Source organism: Gossypium arboreum, chromosome 5, assembly GCF_025698485.1.
Source record: "Gossypium arboreum isolate Shixiya-1 chromosome 5, ASM2569848v2, whole genome shotgun sequence".
In the NCBI taxonomy this organism is placed as follows: domain Eukaryota; kingdom Viridiplantae; phylum Streptophyta; class Magnoliopsida; order Malvales; family Malvaceae; genus Gossypium; species Gossypium arboreum.
In genome coordinates this window covers 89,238,339-89,259,729 of record NC_069074.1, presented here as the reverse complement: position 1 = coordinate 89,259,729, position 21,391 = coordinate 89,238,339, and the positions used below count along the sequence as shown (strand labels likewise).

The 21,391-nt window shown below is 36.9% G+C and overlaps 1 protein-coding gene and 1 long non-coding RNA gene across 2 annotated transcripts; both read right to left on the bottom strand.

The window, feature by feature from the left end:
- Positions 1 to 69: 69 nt before the first annotated feature.
- LOC108450363 (poly [ADP-ribose] polymerase 1-like) lies at positions 70 to 5,910 on the bottom strand. The gene is made up of 15 exons (XM_017747948.2): positions 5,555 to 5,910; positions 5,327 to 5,482; positions 5,162 to 5,222; positions 5,015 to 5,078; positions 4,688 to 4,939; positions 3,868 to 4,105; positions 3,651 to 3,763; positions 3,487 to 3,563; positions 3,200 to 3,360; positions 2,143 to 2,334; positions 1,891 to 1,999; positions 1,701 to 1,783; positions 1,471 to 1,608; positions 1,202 to 1,384; positions 70 to 347 (listed from the first exon to the last, which is right to left on the bottom strand). Exons 1-15 carry the CDS (start codon positions 5,738 to 5,740, stop codon positions 300 to 302), a joined length of 2,061 nt encoding a protein of 686 aa, XP_017603437.1. The 5' UTR covers positions 5,741 to 5,910; the 3' UTR covers positions 70 to 299.
- Positions 5,911 to 8,454: 2,544 nt separating this feature from the next.
- On the bottom strand, positions 8,455 to 9,255 carry LOC128293217 (uncharacterized). Its single transcript, XR_008283342.1, has 2 exons — positions 9,041 to 9,255; positions 8,455 to 8,699 (listed from the first exon to the last, which is right to left on the bottom strand). It is a non-coding gene; the product is annotated as an uncharacterized LOC128293217 (long non-coding RNA).
- Positions 9,256 to 21,391: the final 12,136 nt, after the last annotated feature.

Genomic DNA, 21,391 nt, shown 5'->3' with positions numbered 1-21,391 from the left:
AACAACAAAGCAATAAGCTGGAATGTCCATTACCATTAATCCCACCTTGTAGAGAGAGAAGATGAAATCTTTCTTTGAAGAAATAGATTAAAGTAGCAACTGTTTTTCCATTACTTACAAAAAGCTTTGACATGCATAACAGGCTCCAGTTAAAGATCTCCAAGCTAATCCCCAAAACTAGATCTTATCAAGACTCGACCTTGCTTCAAAAAATGCACAACGGCACAAACGTTTTTGTTTTAACATTTATACAGATATGACATTCACCAAAATACATTATAAACATCCATCACCTTCCTTCACCTCTTGTGATGAAACCTCACTTTCAACAGGAACTGTATCTTAACCTGTCCCAATCAACAATAATGTAGATGATAAGTACAAATCACATTAAAAACATCAATTGGATTTCAATAATTATAGCAATAACATTGTTAGGAGCAGGTTTAGCAGCAGTGGTAGCTATATTAAACGGACTCTTCAGTTTTTATAAAGTACTTGTGTCTGACAAACGTTCAGACATACTTATAAGGGTATAATCTTCCAAATGTATGGAAAAACTTACAGAAAAATTAAGCATACCCATCACGTCACTTACCCCCAGGACCTGATGCTATAGGCGGTAGGTGGTAGTAATAATAACAACACATGTCCAATTAATTTCAAACAAGGCTACATGTTACACCCAGAACAAAATATGTCAGAGGTTAAGGTCATTTAGTCCTCCCGAAACACTTTCCTCGAATCCAGGTAACCTAGATGGTATGTTGGTAGTAATAATAATTAGACATATAAACAAGGCCACTTAAGTACAGCAAGAAGGAAATATGTCATAGGTTACTTCAAAACAAAGGTCATTTAGTCCTCCCTGAACAATGCCAACAATTTCTTAGCCTCAAATATTTTCAGCACCTTTCAAACCTTAATCTTATGATTTCAAAATTAAATCCATTGTTCATCTAACCCAAACCACTTCTTAAAGAAAAACCTCAAAGCACTTAAAAAGATAGAGATAGAAATGATGGCATCTTAGAGGAAAGGGCTACAGAGAAAATAATACACTGATGGATATGCGTAAAGCACATTGCAATCGAACCAAAGTTGTAATTCATTTCATGCATTAAAGGTAGATAAACTCATCAACTGCAAAATGCCAGAATCAATATTTAGCTATATGGAAAGAAAAGATCTTTTAACTTACTTGAGAAGTGTTATAAACAATGTATTCATTATACATCAGCTCAGATTCCTTCACACTGGATGGAACCGGTTTGCTACAAGGAACAATAATGTCATCCTTCCACTTTACAAAGTCAGACCTCTTAGGTACTTTCTTTCCGAGCCCTTTCGTTGAGTGCTTTCCTTTTGGTAGTTTTTCTATATACTGAACAAGAATGACAAAAAGCAAAGAAAAATAATGAATAAATGCCAAGATCTGCATCTACACATTGGCATAGAGGGTGCACTCACCTTGGCCTTTGTTAGTTCATAGACCTCCCCTAAAGCAACTTCGCTGAGAAGCATGAGGCCCACGGGATTTTTCCTATCTGTAAAGCAATACTGAGCACTCTTACTGACCAAATCAGCAAAATAGACCCCCTTGCCAAACTGGAATGCAAAAGTGTTACAAATTTAATTTCGAGAAAGAAATGTGTATGTCCTGTATACAGTGATGTACAATAAAGAAAATGTAAGAGAACCATATAGCCAGTCGCTGGAGCTTCTGGAGGAGCTATTCTTAGTCCCTGGCTAAGTATCCCTACAAAATTTGTCAACCTAGAACCTGCATAAAAAAAAAAAAAAAAACCATAGTATGAGGAAAATTGCCCCAAATTATTTGTAGCAATTTGGGAAGCACGCATCTCTTGCGTAAATAACAAAGCCATTTACCATGCCAGAGAAGCATTCTGTTACTAAGCTTTTCTCTGAAAGGAGCAAACTTATCAAGTTCTCCTTCTCTTTCAAGTGAGAATACTTCTTCCAATTCAAGCTTCCAATCCTGCGAGTAAAATATATATAGTTGCAGTAATTTAATATTGCAAATTGAACCTACAGGAGAGAGGCAGAGGTGGGGGAAACAATAAACAAGCCCATAACCAGTTAACAGTAAGAGCTTTTCACAAATGCAAAATGCATACTCACAGTATGAGTAGGGGCATGAGTGGTAAGGAGATATTTCTCAATCAACTGAAAATCTTCACTATCATGAGGAAGGGGAGTAATATCACAATGGAGTTTCTTATATTTTTCATCAAGGGAGTCATCATTGTCAACATCAAAACCTACTAGTCTTGAGGCTATTTCAATGCCTTGAAGAGCTTCCAACATTTTCACCTACATTTCAAGCAGAAAAGGAAGACCATAGATTACTCATAGAAAGATTGTATAAACTTGCAGATTAGTTTAAACAGTTTTCAAGCAATAATTGAGCAAGTTGACTCCCAACTTCCTGCCTTCTGCATACAATAGTGTAAAAAACATTGGCATCTCACTCATACCCATGGTAGATGATACCACAACAAAGCAGTCTCAAGATAACCAGTCAATAACATTTTTCAAAATTTTTAACAGTGTTCTTTGTAGCAAAGAATAGCACCTAACTATCAAGTGCCGAGAAAATGTAGGTTCTACAAAATGAAAATGGCATTTCACCAACAGCATAATGGTACAATACAAGGAGAAAATGTCCAGCTATAATCTAGCACAGTACAAGCAATCAACAAATTTTAACAAAGAGCTACAACCTAGGCACCTAATCTGCAAAAGAGTTGAAGATGTCATAAGGAAACAGCATAACACCTTCAGTATTTAAGGAAGGAAAAAAAAGAGAAGGCAATTAAGTACCAATCCTAGAATGAGAAATTGTTTCTGAATTGAACATGAGAACACCAATGCTCAGATCAAACAGAGTTGGGACTGCTTAAAATAAACCAATACAGGAAGCAGACAAGTAAATTCAACTAGATGCATGCAAGATAATTAAATAGACTACTTTATTTATTACACAATAGAAATTGGTCCTCAAACATTTAAATACAGCACAAACTAGACCTTATAATTTGGGTTTAACACAGTTTATAAGTGGCCATAAATGCCTCAAGTGAAAGGAAATCAAATTTGACGGACTGTGACACGGTACCATCATTGAATTGAAAGCAGTCAAAAATCATGAAAAGGCAATAATATGTAGGATGTATACCTTTGCCTTAAAATCATCTTCATCCCTTATGACATGTGGATGGATAGAAGGAATAACAGTAAAAAATCTATTGCTGGCATCAAAAATAAAGCTTTCTTTGAGAGAAGGATCAGAAGCATCACTATTCAATAGATTTTGTATCTCTGTTAATGCCTCAAAGCCTGGGCCAAGAAGATATGGTTACTAAAATTTCTACTCTGCATATGCCAGAAATTTAACTCCTAGAATGCAACCTCTAAGGTGTTCAGCATGATAGAGAAAATAAACCAGATTTTACAGTTACCTACCTTTCTGAATATTGTTTTTGCTTAGCTTTCCAAGGGGCATTTCCGACATATTAATCTCAAACTCCATCATTGCGGCCCTGTAATCAAGAATGGATCTTTAAGAGATCAAAGTAATTTGAGAGAATAAGAGACGGGAGAGTTTGCTTGGAAAATAGGCAATTTGCCTGTATGTTTCCACATTAAAAAGCATCTTCACCAATTCAAGCAAGGGAGGAGGAAGTTGACTATCTGCATCAGTGTGCTTCTTTTCTAACACCTGTTTGTTAACTCCATAATCCTACAATTTCCAGCATGTAAAAGTGAACTATAAGAAAAGGGAATCCACTATCAAGCAAGAGGCATAACACATTTGATGAAAGACGGAAAGAAAATAAGCAATACAATATCCAATGGGAAAAATCTGCCAGGCTGTTTCTGGAAATTTTGTTTCTTTTCCCCTGCCTCCCATGAGTTCCCAGTTTTCTCTAGAAATAAACGTTTGAATTCAGAGATTGCATCTGATTTTGGCATCTCTTCCAATTTGCTTCCGCCAATTTTTTCATTCCCAACACGACCCCATTTACGGAATACATAACAACCAGACCCTTTATCTTCTTGGATTATTTGGAGGATGTAGTAACTTCACATAACAAACAAGTAGAAGTTAACATTTATTGAGAAGGAAAATAATCAAAAGAGGACAAAAATACTAAAACAGAAAATTAAGAAAGCTAAGTGGCAAAATTAATGTGGCGATAAATTGATATAGAAAACAGTCAGAAACTATGCTACTCCGACTCTTCATCTTTCTTGAAGTGCCCATGTCCGGTACTCATGTCTGGCGCTTATCCAGAAATGAGTATAGGATATGATCCTCCAAAAACTCTCAAAATACATGGGAATTTTGAGAAAATTTGACCATACCAGAGATGGACACATAACCATCTCCAACCCTTGCGTCCAAGTCCAAGTACAGTAGGTCAAAAAAGCAATGGGGAAAACACAATGTTTCCAAAGTAGCATGTGCGTCAGTCTTCAAAGAGGATTAAGGCAAGAAAAATGCCCTTATTATCCTCTGAAGAAGCAAGGAACACACAATCATTAAGTTGCATATGTCAATAAGCAATAAGGAAAACATTTAACACAAGTTCGAAATCAGGAATGTCAGTCAGCTATAACAGATTAGAAAGCCAACAACAGAGACAGGTGTATAAAATGAAACCTGTTAACACCGGTTGATAAGTCGGACAAGTTCAGAGTTGTGTTATATATACTTCCACTGTCCTCAAGTATATGACATGAATCTTGCAGACCAGAGGCTTCATGCACAGCACTTCGTCCTTTTACTTTGACAGTGACCATGCTAGAGGCCTCACCGATGGCTTCAACTTTGTACAAATCAAAAGGAAGCTTCTTCTGTTTTTTAAAACAATCAACAAGATAGTCCTCCCTAACAATTGGCAATCTCATTCTCCTGAAAAGTGGAACACTTGAAATGAGTCTAAAATGAATGAAGAACTCAAGAGAAGAAATCTGGAATCAGCTTTACCTTGCCTTCCTCCTCTCAGCATCATGACCCTCCGAGTCCCCACTCACAACCAAGCAATTTGTATCTGTAACATTATTTACTTATTTATTAAATAAAAACCAATTAACACAAGCAATTATATCAAAATAGAGTCCAGGAAGCACATACCAGTCTTGATCTTGGCATGAACCATACCACCTGCTTCCTTGATTTTTCCCTTCCACTCTTCCTGAGGAGCAAATATCGTCAAGGAATAAACAAACATTCACATTTATTCTGAACAAACTGAATATAACTTCACTAACTTTTAAAATACAGTGGAAGAGATATTACCAAAGACTCCTTAGGCAATCCAACAATGGAAACTTTCAAATTTGCCAAGCTTTCAACATTTGAAGTTTGAGATTGGCCATTAGCAGCTTGACTTGAAGAAGCAGAAGCTGGAGGCAGGATGCGAGCAGGTTTTTTAATTTTTTGTGATTTAAACCACTGCAAAAGTTTGAGTCAGGAAAATGTTACAGTTTAAACACTTCTACATATCACGTCAATATTAGTTAATACCTTGCTAAGAAATTCATTATTTGTTTCATCTGGTACTTTCCATTTCCCTTTAAGACGTTCAGGTTCACAAGTAGAGTAAGAACACTTGCTCCATGCTGAAATGTAGCCATGGCAGCGATATTTGCCTCCAGAAAAGCGAAGACAACCAGAACACATTGGGCATTTACCAAGTGCTCCAAACATCATCCCACTTTTGCTAGTGGGATGGTTGATTAATTCTTCATCTTGTTATTGTTTATTATTTTTTGATGAATAATTAATTATGAATTAAGAGTCTTCACCACTTTCACTTTCGCTACTGGGACAGCCATTCTCCATGCTCTTACTTTTTACTATTTTTACCTTACCTGCTTCCTTTGCTTACTTATCCTCTATAAATATCACCTCATATAAATTTTAAGAATTAAATAAGTTATTATCAATTTAATGGTGGGTGATTAAAATTAAGAATATGAGCATAGTTGTGTGATTATTGGTATACTTTACTCTAATTTATTTGTCGTGTCAATTTTTAAAATAGCATAAGTTAACCTAATGAATTTAATAATTACCATTTGAAGTCTTGACTTGAATGAAGCAATGGTTAAAATTCTTATCAGACACCTATTTAATATGGATTCGAACCTTATATCAAAAAATTAAAAATTAAAAATAATAAAATTAAATATAAAAATTAAGTATGGAACTTAAAAATTAGGATAAATTAACTACCAAAATAATCACTTTTGTTTGCCTCAAATTACTTTTTACGAAATCCATTCATCTAACTATTTTGTCCAATGACCTCGTCATGTGCATGTTACCCTCATATGACATCCTTGACTCCTTTGGGTTAAATTTATTCACTCAATACAATCCTAATTTATCTCCTTGTCATCCTTGTATCTTCCTAATGATTAATATAATCATTGTCAATCAAATGATTGTGATCAATTGCTTGTTCGAGAACAAGCAACCCGTGGCCACGTTTCATATTTATCAATCCACACAATGTTAATGTGAGGACATCATTAACTCTTTAATTGATCTATGAATTCCACTGTTACTAGTAAAGCCATGCCTTAAACAAGTCATGTACTCAACATACCAGTCATATGCTCGATTATCTTTAGAGCATAAATCTCCACTTATATCAAAGCACATTATAAGTTGCATACGCATGACCAGTGACTAACTTAAGGTTTAGGTAAATCACACCGTGAACGTTACAAGTGTATTAATTCACAAATGGAATCAGAATTAATTCATCTTGGGTCCAATCTAATGTATTATTCTACCAATGAATACATCTATGTCTCTACTTGTGGAGTCTGCTGCTCCGATAGCCAAGACTAGCCATCTCCCCAATTGGAATTGTAGACGACATAATAATTCTTCTTAGTATTTGACTCAAATGCTCATTTTAATTCTTTTATGAGATTACAAACTCATTTAGATTATCTACTAAAGTAAGTTGCAACTCATTTAGAAAGACAATTGTCTTTCTCGCAATGTAAACGTTCTTACAATTTCACTTATCTTTGGTTTGAACTTTAGACAATCAATGAGCTAATATTTGCTTGTCACAATTAATCTCTCCGGATAAAAAATAAAAAAATTAAAAAATTAAAAATCCAAAGAAGATTAATGGTGGTTAAGGCATGTGATTAGAGCAGAACAAATATTTGCATATTTAAAGTGGTGAAATTGATAGTTCAGGTAATTAATTTGAGTTTACTTTGCTTTGCGGTCCTCAAATAGTTGAAGGAAAGAATAGAGAATAAAGATTTGGGTTTCTTCACCACTTTCGCTAGTGGGATTGATGAATTTGTTACTTTTTATGATGGATAATTCATTATCAAGATTCTTCACAACACTTTCGCTAGTGGGACAGCCATTGTCGATGAATTATTGATGCTCTTACTTTTTACTAGTTTTACCTTACCTGCTTGCTTTGCTTAGTTATGGTGTATGAATACTACCTTTTTTATTATTGGTTTTCCTCCCTTGATTTATCTTAACATTTGAAATAAATTTATTTTTAGACTTTTTTATTATTATTTTGTTTGGTTTTTTAATAGGAGAAGTATTTTCAACCTTTGTTAGTTACACTTGAGTTTTTTTTTAAAGAAAAAGTTTAACCCTTAAATTGGTACATAGGCTCTATTATTTTTCCTATCCAATTAACTGATCCGGTATAATTTTGAAAATACTGGTTTTGATCGATGAAGACCTTTTTCGGTCCTGTCAAGTCAAGCAAGTAGGCGATGAAGTTCAAAAACAAAATTAATTGCCAACGTTTCAACCTCAAGTAAAAAAATAAATATAAAAATAAATAAATAAAAAAAGAGAAACAATGTAAAAGAAAGTAAAAAAATTAAAATTTATTTTTAAAAGGTTATATGATGTGGCATTCTATAATTGGTTGGAAATTTTAAACGGATATAACAATTTAGTGTAAAATGGTAACAAAAGAATAGTTTATGTTCCACTTGTGATAAAAAAAAAAGTTTAGATATCAACTTCGGAAAAAAGAGTATAGTTTAGGTAGTAATTTGTGGATTAAGTCTTTTCTTTTTTAAATAGATTTAATAGTTTGATTAATGGAGATATGAATTTAAGGGGGAGAAGTAGTTTATGTACTACTTGTGACAAAAAAGTTTAAGCACGAAGATAAAAAAAAAAACATAATTTAAGTATTAATTTGTAGGTTAAAACAATGTGACGTGTAGAGAAATATTAGGAAAATATTTTTAATAAAGGTTGTTATATTTCGTAATTGAGGATTATGTTTTTTTATTATAAGATATAACTTGTTAATATCAAGTGAATATATTTTTCCTTTCGTAAGTTTGTGTGAAACAAATATATTGACGTCAGCATCACACATATGATAATATATTGAATAAACTTTTCAAATGTTTAGACAACATTAAAAATTTTCATTGTGTATGTAGAAGCCTAAATTAGCCCGGGCCTTTTACAAAAATTAAGACCCACTACCCAAACTCAAAATTAAAAAAAACCCTAGCCCACAACCTAAATTTTTTCTCAACTAAACCCTAACCCCACTTTCTAGCCACCCTCTCCCCACTTGCCTCTAACAACTCAGCACCATCCCCTAGCCACTCCCATACCATCTGCCACCACCATGCCTCTGCCACACCTGCAAACAAGCAAAGGAAAAGGATAAAAAATGGAGCAATAAACAGTAACAGAATATTGTATTTTTGGCTATAAAAGCCACAAGCAAAAACGGAATGTGGGGTTTTTTTTTTTTATTTTTGAAGAAAGATTGTAACACAGATATTAGAAATCAAAACGGATACAAAAACAAAAAAGGAGAATCAAGGTTCAAGAGGTTTAGTTTTGTTCTTTTTTTTTTCTTTTTGTTCTTTGCTTACCTTGTTTTTTTTTCGTATTTATTCATTGTTTTTTTCCCTTTCTTTTTTTAAGAAAACCTTTTTTTTACAAAGAAACCAAAAAAATTTTTTTAAGTAGGCGTACCTAGGTTGCGCTCCTTTGCTGTACACGGCGATCAACGCCGTCGTCGGTGGCGATGGGGCGGATCTCTGAGTAACCCAATCGACGGAAAGAAAAAGGGGGAGGGGAAGAGAGCATAGAAGCTTTCTGTTCTTTTTTTTAGATTGAGGGTTGAAAATGAAACACAAAAAAAAACTTTGTTTTTAAATAATGGTGTTGAAACGACACTATTTTGTTTGGTGGGTGGGGTCTGTGCACTTTCCCTAAAAGGGAAATTTATGCGTTTAGTCTCCTCTCTCGCAACCTCGTTCAATTAACCCCCATCTTCTATCTTCTTTTGTTTTTTAAATTTGGCCCTCAGATCTTGTTTGGTTTTCGTTTTGATCCCTAATTAACTATCCAATATTTATACTTTTATACCCTGAATTTTAATTTGTTTTTAGCCATGTCCTAAATCTATTTAATTCATTTATTAACTCTTTTTTAAATGTTTCATTTATATGTTATTTCAAATATTTTATATGTTGTTTATTTACATCATTATTGTAAATATTTTATATATATATATATATATATATATTTGTACATTTCCTAATATTTTCTTTTATTGTAGATATTATTATTATTATTATTATTATTATTATTATTATTATTATTACCAAATATATCATTTTTCTTATTCTATTATTAGTACGTGATTTGTTTTATTTTCTTTTTATTGTAAATATCATTATTCTCTGTTATTCTAATATTCTAGTATTCCATGTTAATATTTTTCATTAATGATATCATTTTTTGCGTCGTTTATTTATTTTAATTTCTCATTTTAGGAATATTTTTTCTCATGTTTTAATTAATTTCAAAATAAGGCAATGTTTCGTGTTTTAGAACATCGAGAAATTGTGCCCTAACTTACGGGGTTTCGATTTTTCTCGTTAATTCTAAATAGCCAAGTATCCTTTTGAGTTTTGAAACACACAGAATTCCAATTAAAATTAAAGACAAACTTGCGCTCGGAAGTTCATGGTATCGTGTCCTAACTTACGGGATGTGATACTCCGATACCTCGAGATAAGGAAATCTTTAGCAATCATTTTGAGCTAATTCAAGCATTTTCAAAATTGATATCGACATAAAAAGGGATCGTAAAAAATTAGAAACAAGGCAATATTTTGTGTTTGGAAATTTCGAGAAATCGTGCCCTACGTGTTGGGTTTCGATTTATCATTTGACCGAACAACCGAATATCCTTTTTAAAAGTTCAATGCATGAGTTTTGTAAATCATGAGATGACCTTGGTATCGAGGGTTTAAAATGTCATGTCCTACGTGCTGGATGTGATATTTTATTTCTTCGGAACGAGAGAATCTTAATATCCACCTCGAGTTATCCAAACATTAATAAAAATAGATTGCATTTCAGAATTTATGTTAAATCTTTTAATTTTCAACATTAAGATATTAATTAATCAATTAGGTACCAATTTTGGGCGTTACGAGGGTGCTAATCCTTCTTCGTACGTAACCGACTCTTGAACCCGTTTCCTCAAAATACGTAGACCAAAATCGTTGTTTTAGTAAACCAAAATGTTTTATTAAAATGACCAAACTTCTTGGTGATCCGATCGCACCTAAACAAAAAAGATTGGTGGCGATTCCCCATTTTAATTTTCATTTTCAAATAAAGTCGATCCCCGTTTTTTCAAAAAATGGTTTCGACAGCTTGGCGACTCCACTGGGGAACCAAATAAGAGAGTCAAGCCACAAGTTGATTAACTTTTGTCTTTTTGTCGAAAATTGAAAATTTGATTTTGATATACGATTCTTTCATTTCACCCGTTTTTCTTACAGTTTTCATCATTTTATTCCTATTTTCTTTAATCGCTTCGAGTTTTTATGCATATATCCTCGCACATTGCATTGCATGACCGCTATGGTCACACCCTTTTAAGTGGGAGTGAGAAACTACTCCTCGTGAGGTTTTCACCTCCGTGCAAGATAGTGGATTGCTTTCGGGATACATCCGTACCTATGTCTTCGTGAGATTTTCATCTCCGTGCAGCCATAGGGAAATGTATTCCCCTGAACTGAACTCGGTCTATATGAGCCTATAATGGGTGAGGATCGAGGAATCTGCTAGTTCAGGTACCCTTACTCTAGAACCGAGCCACATATAGAGAGACCTAGGAGCTTACCCTAGGTAGAGCCACTCCGAACCCCTAGTTGGTCACCCGAATAGGTGCTTTATTTGTTATTTATTTCTCCTGTACTAACGTGTTTTATTTTTTGTCTTGTTTATAACCGTATTGCATTACATCATTATAGAAAGGAGGTGTTGATTCATATTTGATTGCTAAATAGAATAGTTTGTCATAAGAAAATGAATTTCTTGATAAAGTGGATTATAACACGGTTGTCTAAATATGTTCCAAGTAAACACAATGAAGGAAGATTGATATTCCATGAAGAAATACACGACTTTGCTTTATAGCCTGAGGACTCAAGCTAACAAAGATTATTCGAGAGCCGTCATGTCTTAAAGAAGCTAACGAGTATCACGGGGATAAGTGGGCAATGGGCCGCGATCCAGATCGAGCAGAAAGAAGATAATAGAGATATCTTTTGGAAAATTTGTAAGATTTGACCATAACAACCAGATATGAAGAAAAAGATCGGTGTCTTCGCTTGGAATATGAGGGCAAGGCTGCATATGTAATCCGTTTTATGTAAAGAAATTTGTTTTCTAGAAAAGTTGTTCTAATGGAATTGAATTCATAATCAACGCCTCTCTTCCTTTTTGTATTGCATTTCATCATATGCATTAGATTTTCACAAAAAAGAACCTAATTAGGTAAAATTAATTCAATTAACATGGGAACCGACAAAATTCAAACGACTAGGCATCTTGTTAGGAAAATGTTGATTAGAGATTGGTTGCCAAAAATGGGTTTCTGATGGAGGAGTCAATTACACAAGTGACTGAAATGTTTTGTAATAGACTCTTTTGATTAATGAAATGCCTAAGTAGGGGCCATCTTGGAATCAACACCAAATTCTTGCATATTCATTCATGACTAACATTCATTTGTCATTCATGCATTCATTCATTTATTGCATATTCCATACTCGTTCGCTGAGGTTAAAACATACAAGTTGCAATTGTAATACCACAAGACTGGAACCACGTCAATCGTATAGAACACGCCGACAAACTAGAGTAATGGAGGCCGAATTCAACGAAAGGATTGAGAGGATGGAAAGAATTCAAAGGGAATTACAAGAGCAACTGGCCAAATCACAGCAAGAGACAAGAGACTTAATGGTGAGATCCCGAGAAGAATCGCTTGAACAGAAGGATCAAATGGCCAAGATAATGGAAATGATGTCAGCTTTAGTTAAGGGAAAGGGACCTATGAACCCTGACGTTGTGGAACCATGGTCAAGGGGTAATCCCGATCAAGATCCGCCCCATCCGCCAGGATTTACTCCACCGCACGCCCACGCAACACAAAGAGGATACACTCAATGGGAACCTATAGGCCCGGAGCAGCGACTTGCACCACCTGTTAACTTGGGACAAGGAATGTTCGTGTCGAACCCAGGGGCTAGTCCTGCTGATCTACTAGTTCCAGATTTGGACAACCTAGCAGAGATAGCTAGGTTGAAATTAGATAATCAGGACGCAAATGAGAAGTATAGGAGTCTAGAGGAAAGACTCAAAGCGATAGAAGGCACTGAAGTCTTCTCCGCACTAGGTGCCAAAGAACTCAGTTTGGTACCCGATCTAATTTTGCCTCTGAAGTTCAAGGTGCCTGATTTTGAAAAGTATGATGGGACAAGGTGCCCAAAAGCACATCTCATCATGTTCTGCCAGAAGATGACTGGCTATGTGAACGAAGATAAGCTACTCATACATTGTTTTTAAGATAGTCTAGCAGGACTAGCTCTTCGATGGTATAACCAGCTTAGTAAGGAAAAGATCCGATCCTGGAAGGACTTGGCATCAACGTTCTGTGAGCAGTACAAGCATGTATCGGATATGGTCCCAGACCGGATGACCTTACAAATGATGTAGAAAAAGCCATCAGAGACCTTTAGACAGTATGCGCGAGATGGAGGGACGTTTCGGCCTAAGTGGAACCCCCACTAACAAAAATGGAGATAACCGTTCTCTTTATCAACACCTTAAAAGCGCCGTTTTATGGCAAACTAATGGGAAGTGCCACGAAGGATTTTGCGGATGTTGTAATATCCGGTGAGCTCATAGAGAATGCCGTCAAGAGCAGTAGAATAGAGGGTTCAGAAAGTTTAAAAAAGACAGTGCCCATGAAGAAGAAAGAATCAGAAGCCTAAATGGTAGGAATGGGAAGTCGTTATGCCCCTAATCCATATCCAAACCAACCCCGACCTCAAAATTATCTACCTCCAAATTTCTATTATCCCCCTCAAACCTCTTACTACCAAGCACCACCTCTTTCCTACCCCATATACGCCATGAACAACCAAAGACCCGTCACCACATTCTCACAAAACATGGTACCCGCTCAAAGCCAGCCCAGAAATGAACCAAGACCAGTAAGGTATAATCCCGAGAGACCACACTTTACTCCCATCCCTGTGTTGTACGGGGAATTGTACCCAAAACTTTTAGAGAAACAACTGATTTCTCCCCATTATATGGCACACCTGAAACCCCCGTACCCGAAATGGTACGATCCAAACGCTAGTTGTGCATACCATGTGGGAAACCAGGGACATTCCACGGAAAATTACCTAGCCTTTAAGAAGAGAGTTCAAAGACTCATTGACGCGGGTATCCTACGATTCGATAGTGCTAGTAACACAACTGGAAACCCGTTCCCTAACCATACCAAAGGGAATGTGAGCACAGTGGGAAAGAGGACGAATGGAAAGTCATAAGATGTGTTTCAGAAATAGGGACGCCTCTGCAGAAAATCTGGGAGGTACTGGTTAAGAAAGGATTGCTTTGTCACCCTGATAGAATTCTCGGAGAAAAAGGTCAAAGTTTTTGCAATTTCTATGGAATTGTAGGACACGACATTTAGTCGTGTGAGGAATTTAAAAGGGTGCTTCAAGACCGGATGGATAATAAGGAGATTAAGGTCCTTAACAAGAGGAAAGAGACTAACAAAAGAGAAGTATGCACCTCTGACAACCAGTCATCAGGTCTCCCTTATAGCGCGGATCGACCGTTAGTAATTTATTACGACGCGACGAAAGAGCCGGTGAAATCAAAAATGATAATCGAAGTACCGTCTCCTTTCCTGTACAAGGACGACAAAGCCGTACCATGGAAATATGACATCAATATCGTCACACCGAAAGGTGAAAAGTCCGAAGTCATAACTGGAAATGTTAGAGAGGTAGGTCATTTTACCCAAAGTGGAAGATGTTATTCGAAAGAGGTCGAACCAGTGAAGAAGAACAGTGACTGGAAGCAAAAAAGGAAAGCAGTGATGCATGAGGCTGAAGTCAAGCAAGAAATTCCACCAGTACAAGAAACTAAAAAGCCTGTGGATGAGGAGGAAGTACAGGAGTTCTTGAAATTTATCAAGTACAGTGAATACAATGTGGTGGAACAATTGAATAAGCAACCAGCACGAATCTCAGTTTTATCTCTGCTGTTAAATTCGGAGCCACACCGGAACGCTTTGCTGAAGGTGTTGAATCAAGCGTACGTGGCAAACAATATATCCGTTGAGAAGCTTGACAGATGGGTGAACAACTTGAATGCAGATAATTTCATTTCTTTTAGTGATGACGAAATACCGCCCAATGGTAGAGGCTCCGTGAAAACACTGCATGTTACGACTCGTTGCAAGGGCTACATAATACCGAATGTGCTTATCGATAATGGCTCGGCACTTAATGTCATAACTTTGGCCACGCTTTCCAGAATTCCGATGGATCTGTCCTATTTAAGGCCCTGTCATTCGACGGTAAGGGCATTCGATGGGACAAGGCGTGAAGTCATGGGAAAGATTGATATCCCTCTAGAAGTGGGCCTTTACATTTACAATGTCGAGTTCCAAGTCATGGACATCACACCCTCGTATAACTGCCTTGAAGGAAGGCCCTGGATCCATTCTACTGGAGCAGTTCCATCCTCTCTCCATCAAAAAGTAAAGTTCATCATGGATGGTTGTTTGGTCACTATCGAGGGAGAAGAAGACATTATCGCATCTATCTCTGTTGATGCGCCATATCTTGAAGTAACCAAAGACGTAGTCGAATGTTCCTTCCGATCCCTTGGATTTGTCAATGCCACTTTTGTCGCTGAGGGAAACAGAATTTCGGTGCCAAAACTGTCGAGAAATACCAGAATGGGTGTCAAGTTGATTATAGGAAGGGGAGCTCGAGCGAGAAGAGGTTTAGGAAGATACTTGCAAGGAATAGTCAAGGCTCTAAAGCCAGTGCACCACAAAGCCCGATACGGTTTAGGGTTCTAGCCGGACATACGTTAAAGAAGAAGACAGTGGAAGAAAGATCAGGAAAGAATGATCGCGAGAACCTTAGGCTGAGAACCAGAATGGGAGCCTATGGAATTCCCTCATTTGTCAAGAACATTTACGTCTATGGGAATGATATACCCGAGGCAGGATAATGCACAAGACACAATGTTAATGATCGAAAAAGGTTTTTAGAACATTAGTATAAATATCATTGACAAAGGAGCTGACACAAGTAAAGATGTCTCAAGGATACGCCTTTGTCCCCCGGGTTTCACGTTGAACAATTGGACTGCCGAGGACCTTCTTGTAGTTTATAAGTCTTCAAAGTAATGCCCAAACATTAACATTCTATTGTGTCTTTAGATATAATAGATTTCTTTTGTAAGAGGTTGCATTTGCTCTTTATCATTCAAATAAATATTAATGAAGATGCATTTTTCCATGATCTTTCGCATTATCACTAATCATTTTCTCATTTCATAGCCTATCTTTACATTTGCCTTATGCCATGCCATAACATTTCGTTTGTTGGTTCCAATACTTGGATGCCCCTCTATAGTTTCCTTTTCCATTCAACTTTCAGGTGCTCAGATGTCAACAGCATGAACAAACCTGTTACGAGTCCTGGAATCAGTTTTGAGAAGGTTGTTTGTTTAGGAGAATTCGAAGCCGAAGAAAATGCTGAAGACTATGTCTCATCTCCTGACTTGCTAAGAATGGTAGAACAGGAGGATAAATAGATTTTGCCTTATCAAGAATCTGTTGAAACAATAAACTTGGGAACTGAAGAAAGGAAGCAAGAAGTGAAGATTGAGACCTCTATTTCAGGGGGCACCAGTCATAATTTGATTACTTTGCTCCGCGAGTACAAAGATGTATTCGCATGGTCATATCAAGACATGCCAGGATTGGATGAAGATGTAGTGGTCCATAAACTCCCATTAAAACCAAAATGCAAACCCATTCAGTAAAAGCTAAAGATGAGACTTGAGATACTGTTGAAGATAAAAGAAAAGGTAAAAAAGCAATTCGATGTGGGTTTCTTACAAGCTTCTAAATATCCAGAATGGGTGGCTAACATAGTTCTGGTGCCAAAGAAAGATGGCAAAGTACGAATGTACGTGGATTATCGTGACCTGAATCGAGCAAGTCCTAAAGATAATTTTCCCTTACCACACATTGATAGATTGGTGGATAACACAACAAAACATTCATTGTTTTCTTTCATGGATAGATTCTCGGGGTATAATCAGATCAAAATGGCCCTTGAGGATATGGAGAAAACTACCTTCATAACGATGTGGGGAATGTTCTGCTACAAAGTAATGCCATTTGGGTTAAAGAATGCTGGGGCAACATATCAGAGGGCTATGGTGACGCTATTCCATGACATGATGCATAAAGAAATAGAGGTCTATGTTGACGATATGATTGCCAAATCCCGAGGGGAAGAAGAACATGTGGTGAACCTCAAGAAGTTGTTCGGAAGGCTGAGAAAGTTTCAGCTAAAACTTAATCCAGCCAAATGTACGTTTGGGGTTACCTCGGGAAAGTTGCTAGGCTTCATTGTCAGTGAAAGAGGTATCGAGGTTGATCCGGATAAAATAAAATCCATTCAAGAGTTACCGCCTCCGCGCACGCAAAAGGAAGTCAGTGGATTTTTGGAGAGGTTAAACTACATTGCCTGTTTCATCGCTCAACTTACCAACTAATGCGACCCAATCTTTCGGCTTCTTCGAAAACATAACCCGGGAGAATGGAATGAGGAATGCTAGGTGGCTTTTGATAAGATAAAACAATATTTGTCTAGTCCTCCAGTGCTAGTATCGCCAACTCCGGGAAGACCATTGATATTGTATTTAACTGCGTTCGAAAATTCAATGGGCTGCGTTCTGGGGCAACACGACGAGTCAGGAAAGAAAGAAAAGGCGATTTACTACCTCAGTAAAAAATTCACTGAATATGAGGCAAAGTATTCATCCATTGAAAAATACTGTTACGCTCTGGTTTGGGTAGCTCGGAGACTCAGGCAATATATGTTGTATCATACGACATGGTTAATCTCAAAGCTGGACCCAATAAAATACATGATGGAATCAACGACACTCTCAGGAAGAATAGCACGATGGCAGATCCTCCTATCAGAATACGACATTGCCTATGTAAGTCAGAAGTCGATAAAGGGGAGCGCAATAGCTGACTTCTTAGCCAATCGAACAACGAAAGAATACGAGCCAATAAGATTTGATTTTCCGGATGAAGACTTGATGTGCGTTACAGAAAAAGAGTGCGAGTCATCAAAAGAGAAAGCATGGAAGATGAGCTTTGATGGTGCATCGAATGCATTGGGGCATGGGATTGGAGCGGTCTTAGTATCATCAGAAGGGAACCATTATCCGTTCACTGCCAGGCTGAATTTCTTCTGTACCAATAAGATAGCAAAATATGAGGCTTGTATCATGGGACTTCGTGCAGCAATTGGAAGAAACATCAAAACTTTAGAGGTATACGGAGACTCAGCCTTGGTGATATACCAAATCCGTGGAGATTGGGAAATGAGAGATTCAAATCGGTCAAATCTGGTGATCTAGTGGCAGAGCTGATTAAAGAATTCGAAGAAATAACTTTTAATTACCTCCCACGAGAAGAAAACCAATTGGCTGATGCCCTGGCCACTTTGGCTTCAATGTTTAAAGCAAATAGAGAAACAAAAATAATGCCTCTTCAAATGAGCATATATGAAGTCCCTGCATATTGTTTCAGCATTGAAAAAGAGCCAGATGGACGGCCATGGTTCCAGGATGTCCTAGAATATATCAAGAATCAAAGGTATCCCGAACAAGCAAATGAGAACGACAAAAGAACAATCAGAAGAATGGCAGCGGGATTTGTTCTCGATGGAGACATTCTGTACAAAAGAGGAAAAGATCAAGTACTCTTGAGATGTGTAGATGCTGTTGAAGCCAGAAAAATACTTGAAGATGTCCACGAGGGAATTTGTGGGACACATGCCAATAGTTTCACTATGGCTAGGAAGATTATGAGACTCAGTTACTACTGACTGATGATGGAAATTGACTGCATTAGTTTTGCAAGAAAATGCCACAAATGCCAAATTTACGGTGATAAAATTCATGTAGCCCCTTCGCCCCTTCATGTTATAACTTCTTCGTGACCCTTTTCTATGTGGGGCATGGATGTTATAGGGCCAATTTCCCCAAAAGCTTTTAATGGACACCGGTTCATTTTTGTGGTTATTGATTACTTCACAAATTGGATAGAAGCTGCTTCGTTTGCCAATGTGACAAAGATTGCAGTTTGCAGATTTTTGAAAAAGGAAATCATTTGTCGATATGGTTTGCCTGAGAGAATCATTTCAGATAACGCCTTGAATCTGAACAACAAGATGATGAAAGAAGTGTGTGAACAGTTTCAAATAAAGCATCATAACTCGTCACCCTATCGCCCGAAAATGAACGGAGCTGTTGAAGCGGCCAACAAGAATATTAAGAAGATTATTGGGAAAATGACCGAGACATATAAAGACTGGCACGAGAAGCTACCATTTGCTTTGTATGCATATCGCACATCTGTACGGACATCTTCGGGGGCAACTCCTTTCTCTCTGGTCTATGGAATGGAAGCTGTGCTACCTATCGAAGTTGATATCCCCTCTTTACAAGTCTTAATGGATTCGAAATTAGAGGAGGCAAAATGGGTTCGAGCTCGATATGACCAGTTAAACCTCATCGAAGAAAAACGTTTAAAGGAAATTTGTCACGGACAGATGTACTAGAAGAGAATGATCGCGGCCCATGACAAGAAAGTACGGCCAAGAGAATTCCACGAAGGAGAACTCGTACTGAGAAAGATTCTCCCAATACAGAAGGACCTACGAGGAAAATGGGCACCAAATTGGGAAGGACCATACGTCGTAAAGAAGGCATTCTCGGGCGGAGCTTTGATTCTCACTAAGATAGATGGGAAGGAATTATCGAATCCAGTGAACTCAGATGCTGTGAAGAAATATTATGCCTGAAAAAAATTAGGATGAAAACCCGAAAGGGCCTTCTAATAAAGCAAACCCGGGCTTAAAGAGCAAGGCGGTTGAACGATGGGTTAAACAGCGAGACTACAGCATTTAAAGTATTTTTCAATAGCTCGAAATCTTCTACGCAAGAAGCCATGCTTGAAAAGATTCTTGATAAGAAACATGGAAGAGTTCATGTGTTGAATATCTAGAGCATTTGTATCCGTTGAATGCGACCCCTTTTCTCTTTATGACACTTTTTCACTATAATTGGTTAATTTTCTTTGTTTGCTACATTTGAAATAAATAAATGTGAGTATCCCTTTATTCCTGCCTGACCATTTTCATGCATCTCATTATGTCGTTTATTTTCATGATAAATAGTGAAATGACATACTCTAGACAAAAGAAATGTTGAGCATTACCCGGATAAGAATTTGATAAGTACAAGAGTCTCAAGGTAAGGACAAAGTTCAACCAGGGGCATCTGAGAAACATTGATTACTTATAAAGCTTGAGGATGGGTACAGGGCCTAAAAAGAAAGTCAAGAGCCGAAGAAATGAATGCAGATCATCACAAAAAAATCGTGACAAAAAAGGACATAAGACAAATATGCCAAAGGCGCATAGCATAATCATGTAGGCATAAAGACATTTAAGACAAACATATGCATATCATGATAACGTTATGCATGACATCTATAGGTACTTCAGTAGAGTAAGAAGATGTGATGATAGTTGTACTGAATCAAAGGAAAAGACACTTGAGTTCCACCAGATGACAAGTTTTGGTATTTTGATGTTTTTAATTTATGTTTCAAAATTCAACTCATATTGCGAGAAATGAGTTGAGCCTCAAGACACGTTGAGGTAATTTTTATTTTTATTTTCAAAATTCAACTCATATTGCGAGAAATGAGTTGAGCCTCAGGACACGTTGAGGTAATTTCAATTTCTGTTTTTCAAAATCAACTCATATTGCGAGAGGTGAGCTGAGCCTCAGGTTACATGTCGAGGTATTTTCAATTTCTGTTTTTTCAATTTATGCTTTTCAAAAATCAACTCATATTGCGAGAGGTGAGTTGAGCCTCGGGGCACGCTGAGGTATTTTCAATTTCTGCTTTTCAATTTATATCTTTCAAAAAAATCAACTCATATTACGAGAGGTGAGTTGAGCCTCAGGGCACGCTGAGGTGCTTTTCAAGTTCTTCTTTTCAAAAAAATCAACTCATATTGCGAGAGGTGAGTTAAGCCTCAGGACATGCTGAGGTATTTTCAATTTCTGTTTTTTTTTCAATTTATATTTTTCAAAAATCAACTCATATTGCGAGAGGTGAGTTGAGCCTCGGGACACGCTGAGGTTTTGTTAATTTTTGTTTCAACACTCAACTCATATTGCGAGAAAGAGTTGAGCCTCAGGACATGCTGAGGTATTTTCAATTTCTATTTTTTTTTCAATTTATATTTTTCAAAAAAATCAACTCATATTGCGAGAGGTGAGTTGAGCCTCGGGACACACTGAGGTATTGTTAATTTTTGTTTTAAAACTCAACTCATATTGCGAGAAATGAGTCGAGCCTCAGGACATGCTGAGGTATTTTCAATTTCTGTTTTTTTTCAATTTATATTTTTTAAAAAAATCAACTCATATTGCGAGAGGTGAATTGAGCCTCGGGACACGCTGAGGTATTGTTAATTTTTGTTTCAAAATCAACTCATATTGCGAGAGGTGAGTTGAGCCTCAGGACACGCTGAGGTAATTTCAATTTCTGTTTTTTCAAAAAAAATCAACTCATATTGCGAGAGGTGAGTTGAACCTCAAGACACGTTACATGTTAAACTCAAAATGGTCTCAAAGAAGTTTGTACAGAGA

Excerpts from the sequence above, each read along its gene's own strand:
- LOC108450363 (XM_017747948.2), bottom strand. The coding sequence starts at position 5,740 with ATGATGTTTGGAGCACTTGGTAAATGCCCAATGTGTTCTGGTTGTCTT. Across the intron at positions 4,106-4,687 it reads TTATCAACCGGTGTTAACAG|TTACTACATCCTCCAAATAA; the intron begins GTTTCATTTTAT and ends TGTTATGTGAAG. Across the intron at positions 2,000-2,142 it reads CTCATGCCCCTACTCATACT|GATTGGAAGCTTGAATTGGA; the intron begins GTGAGTATGCAT and ends TTTTACTCGCAG.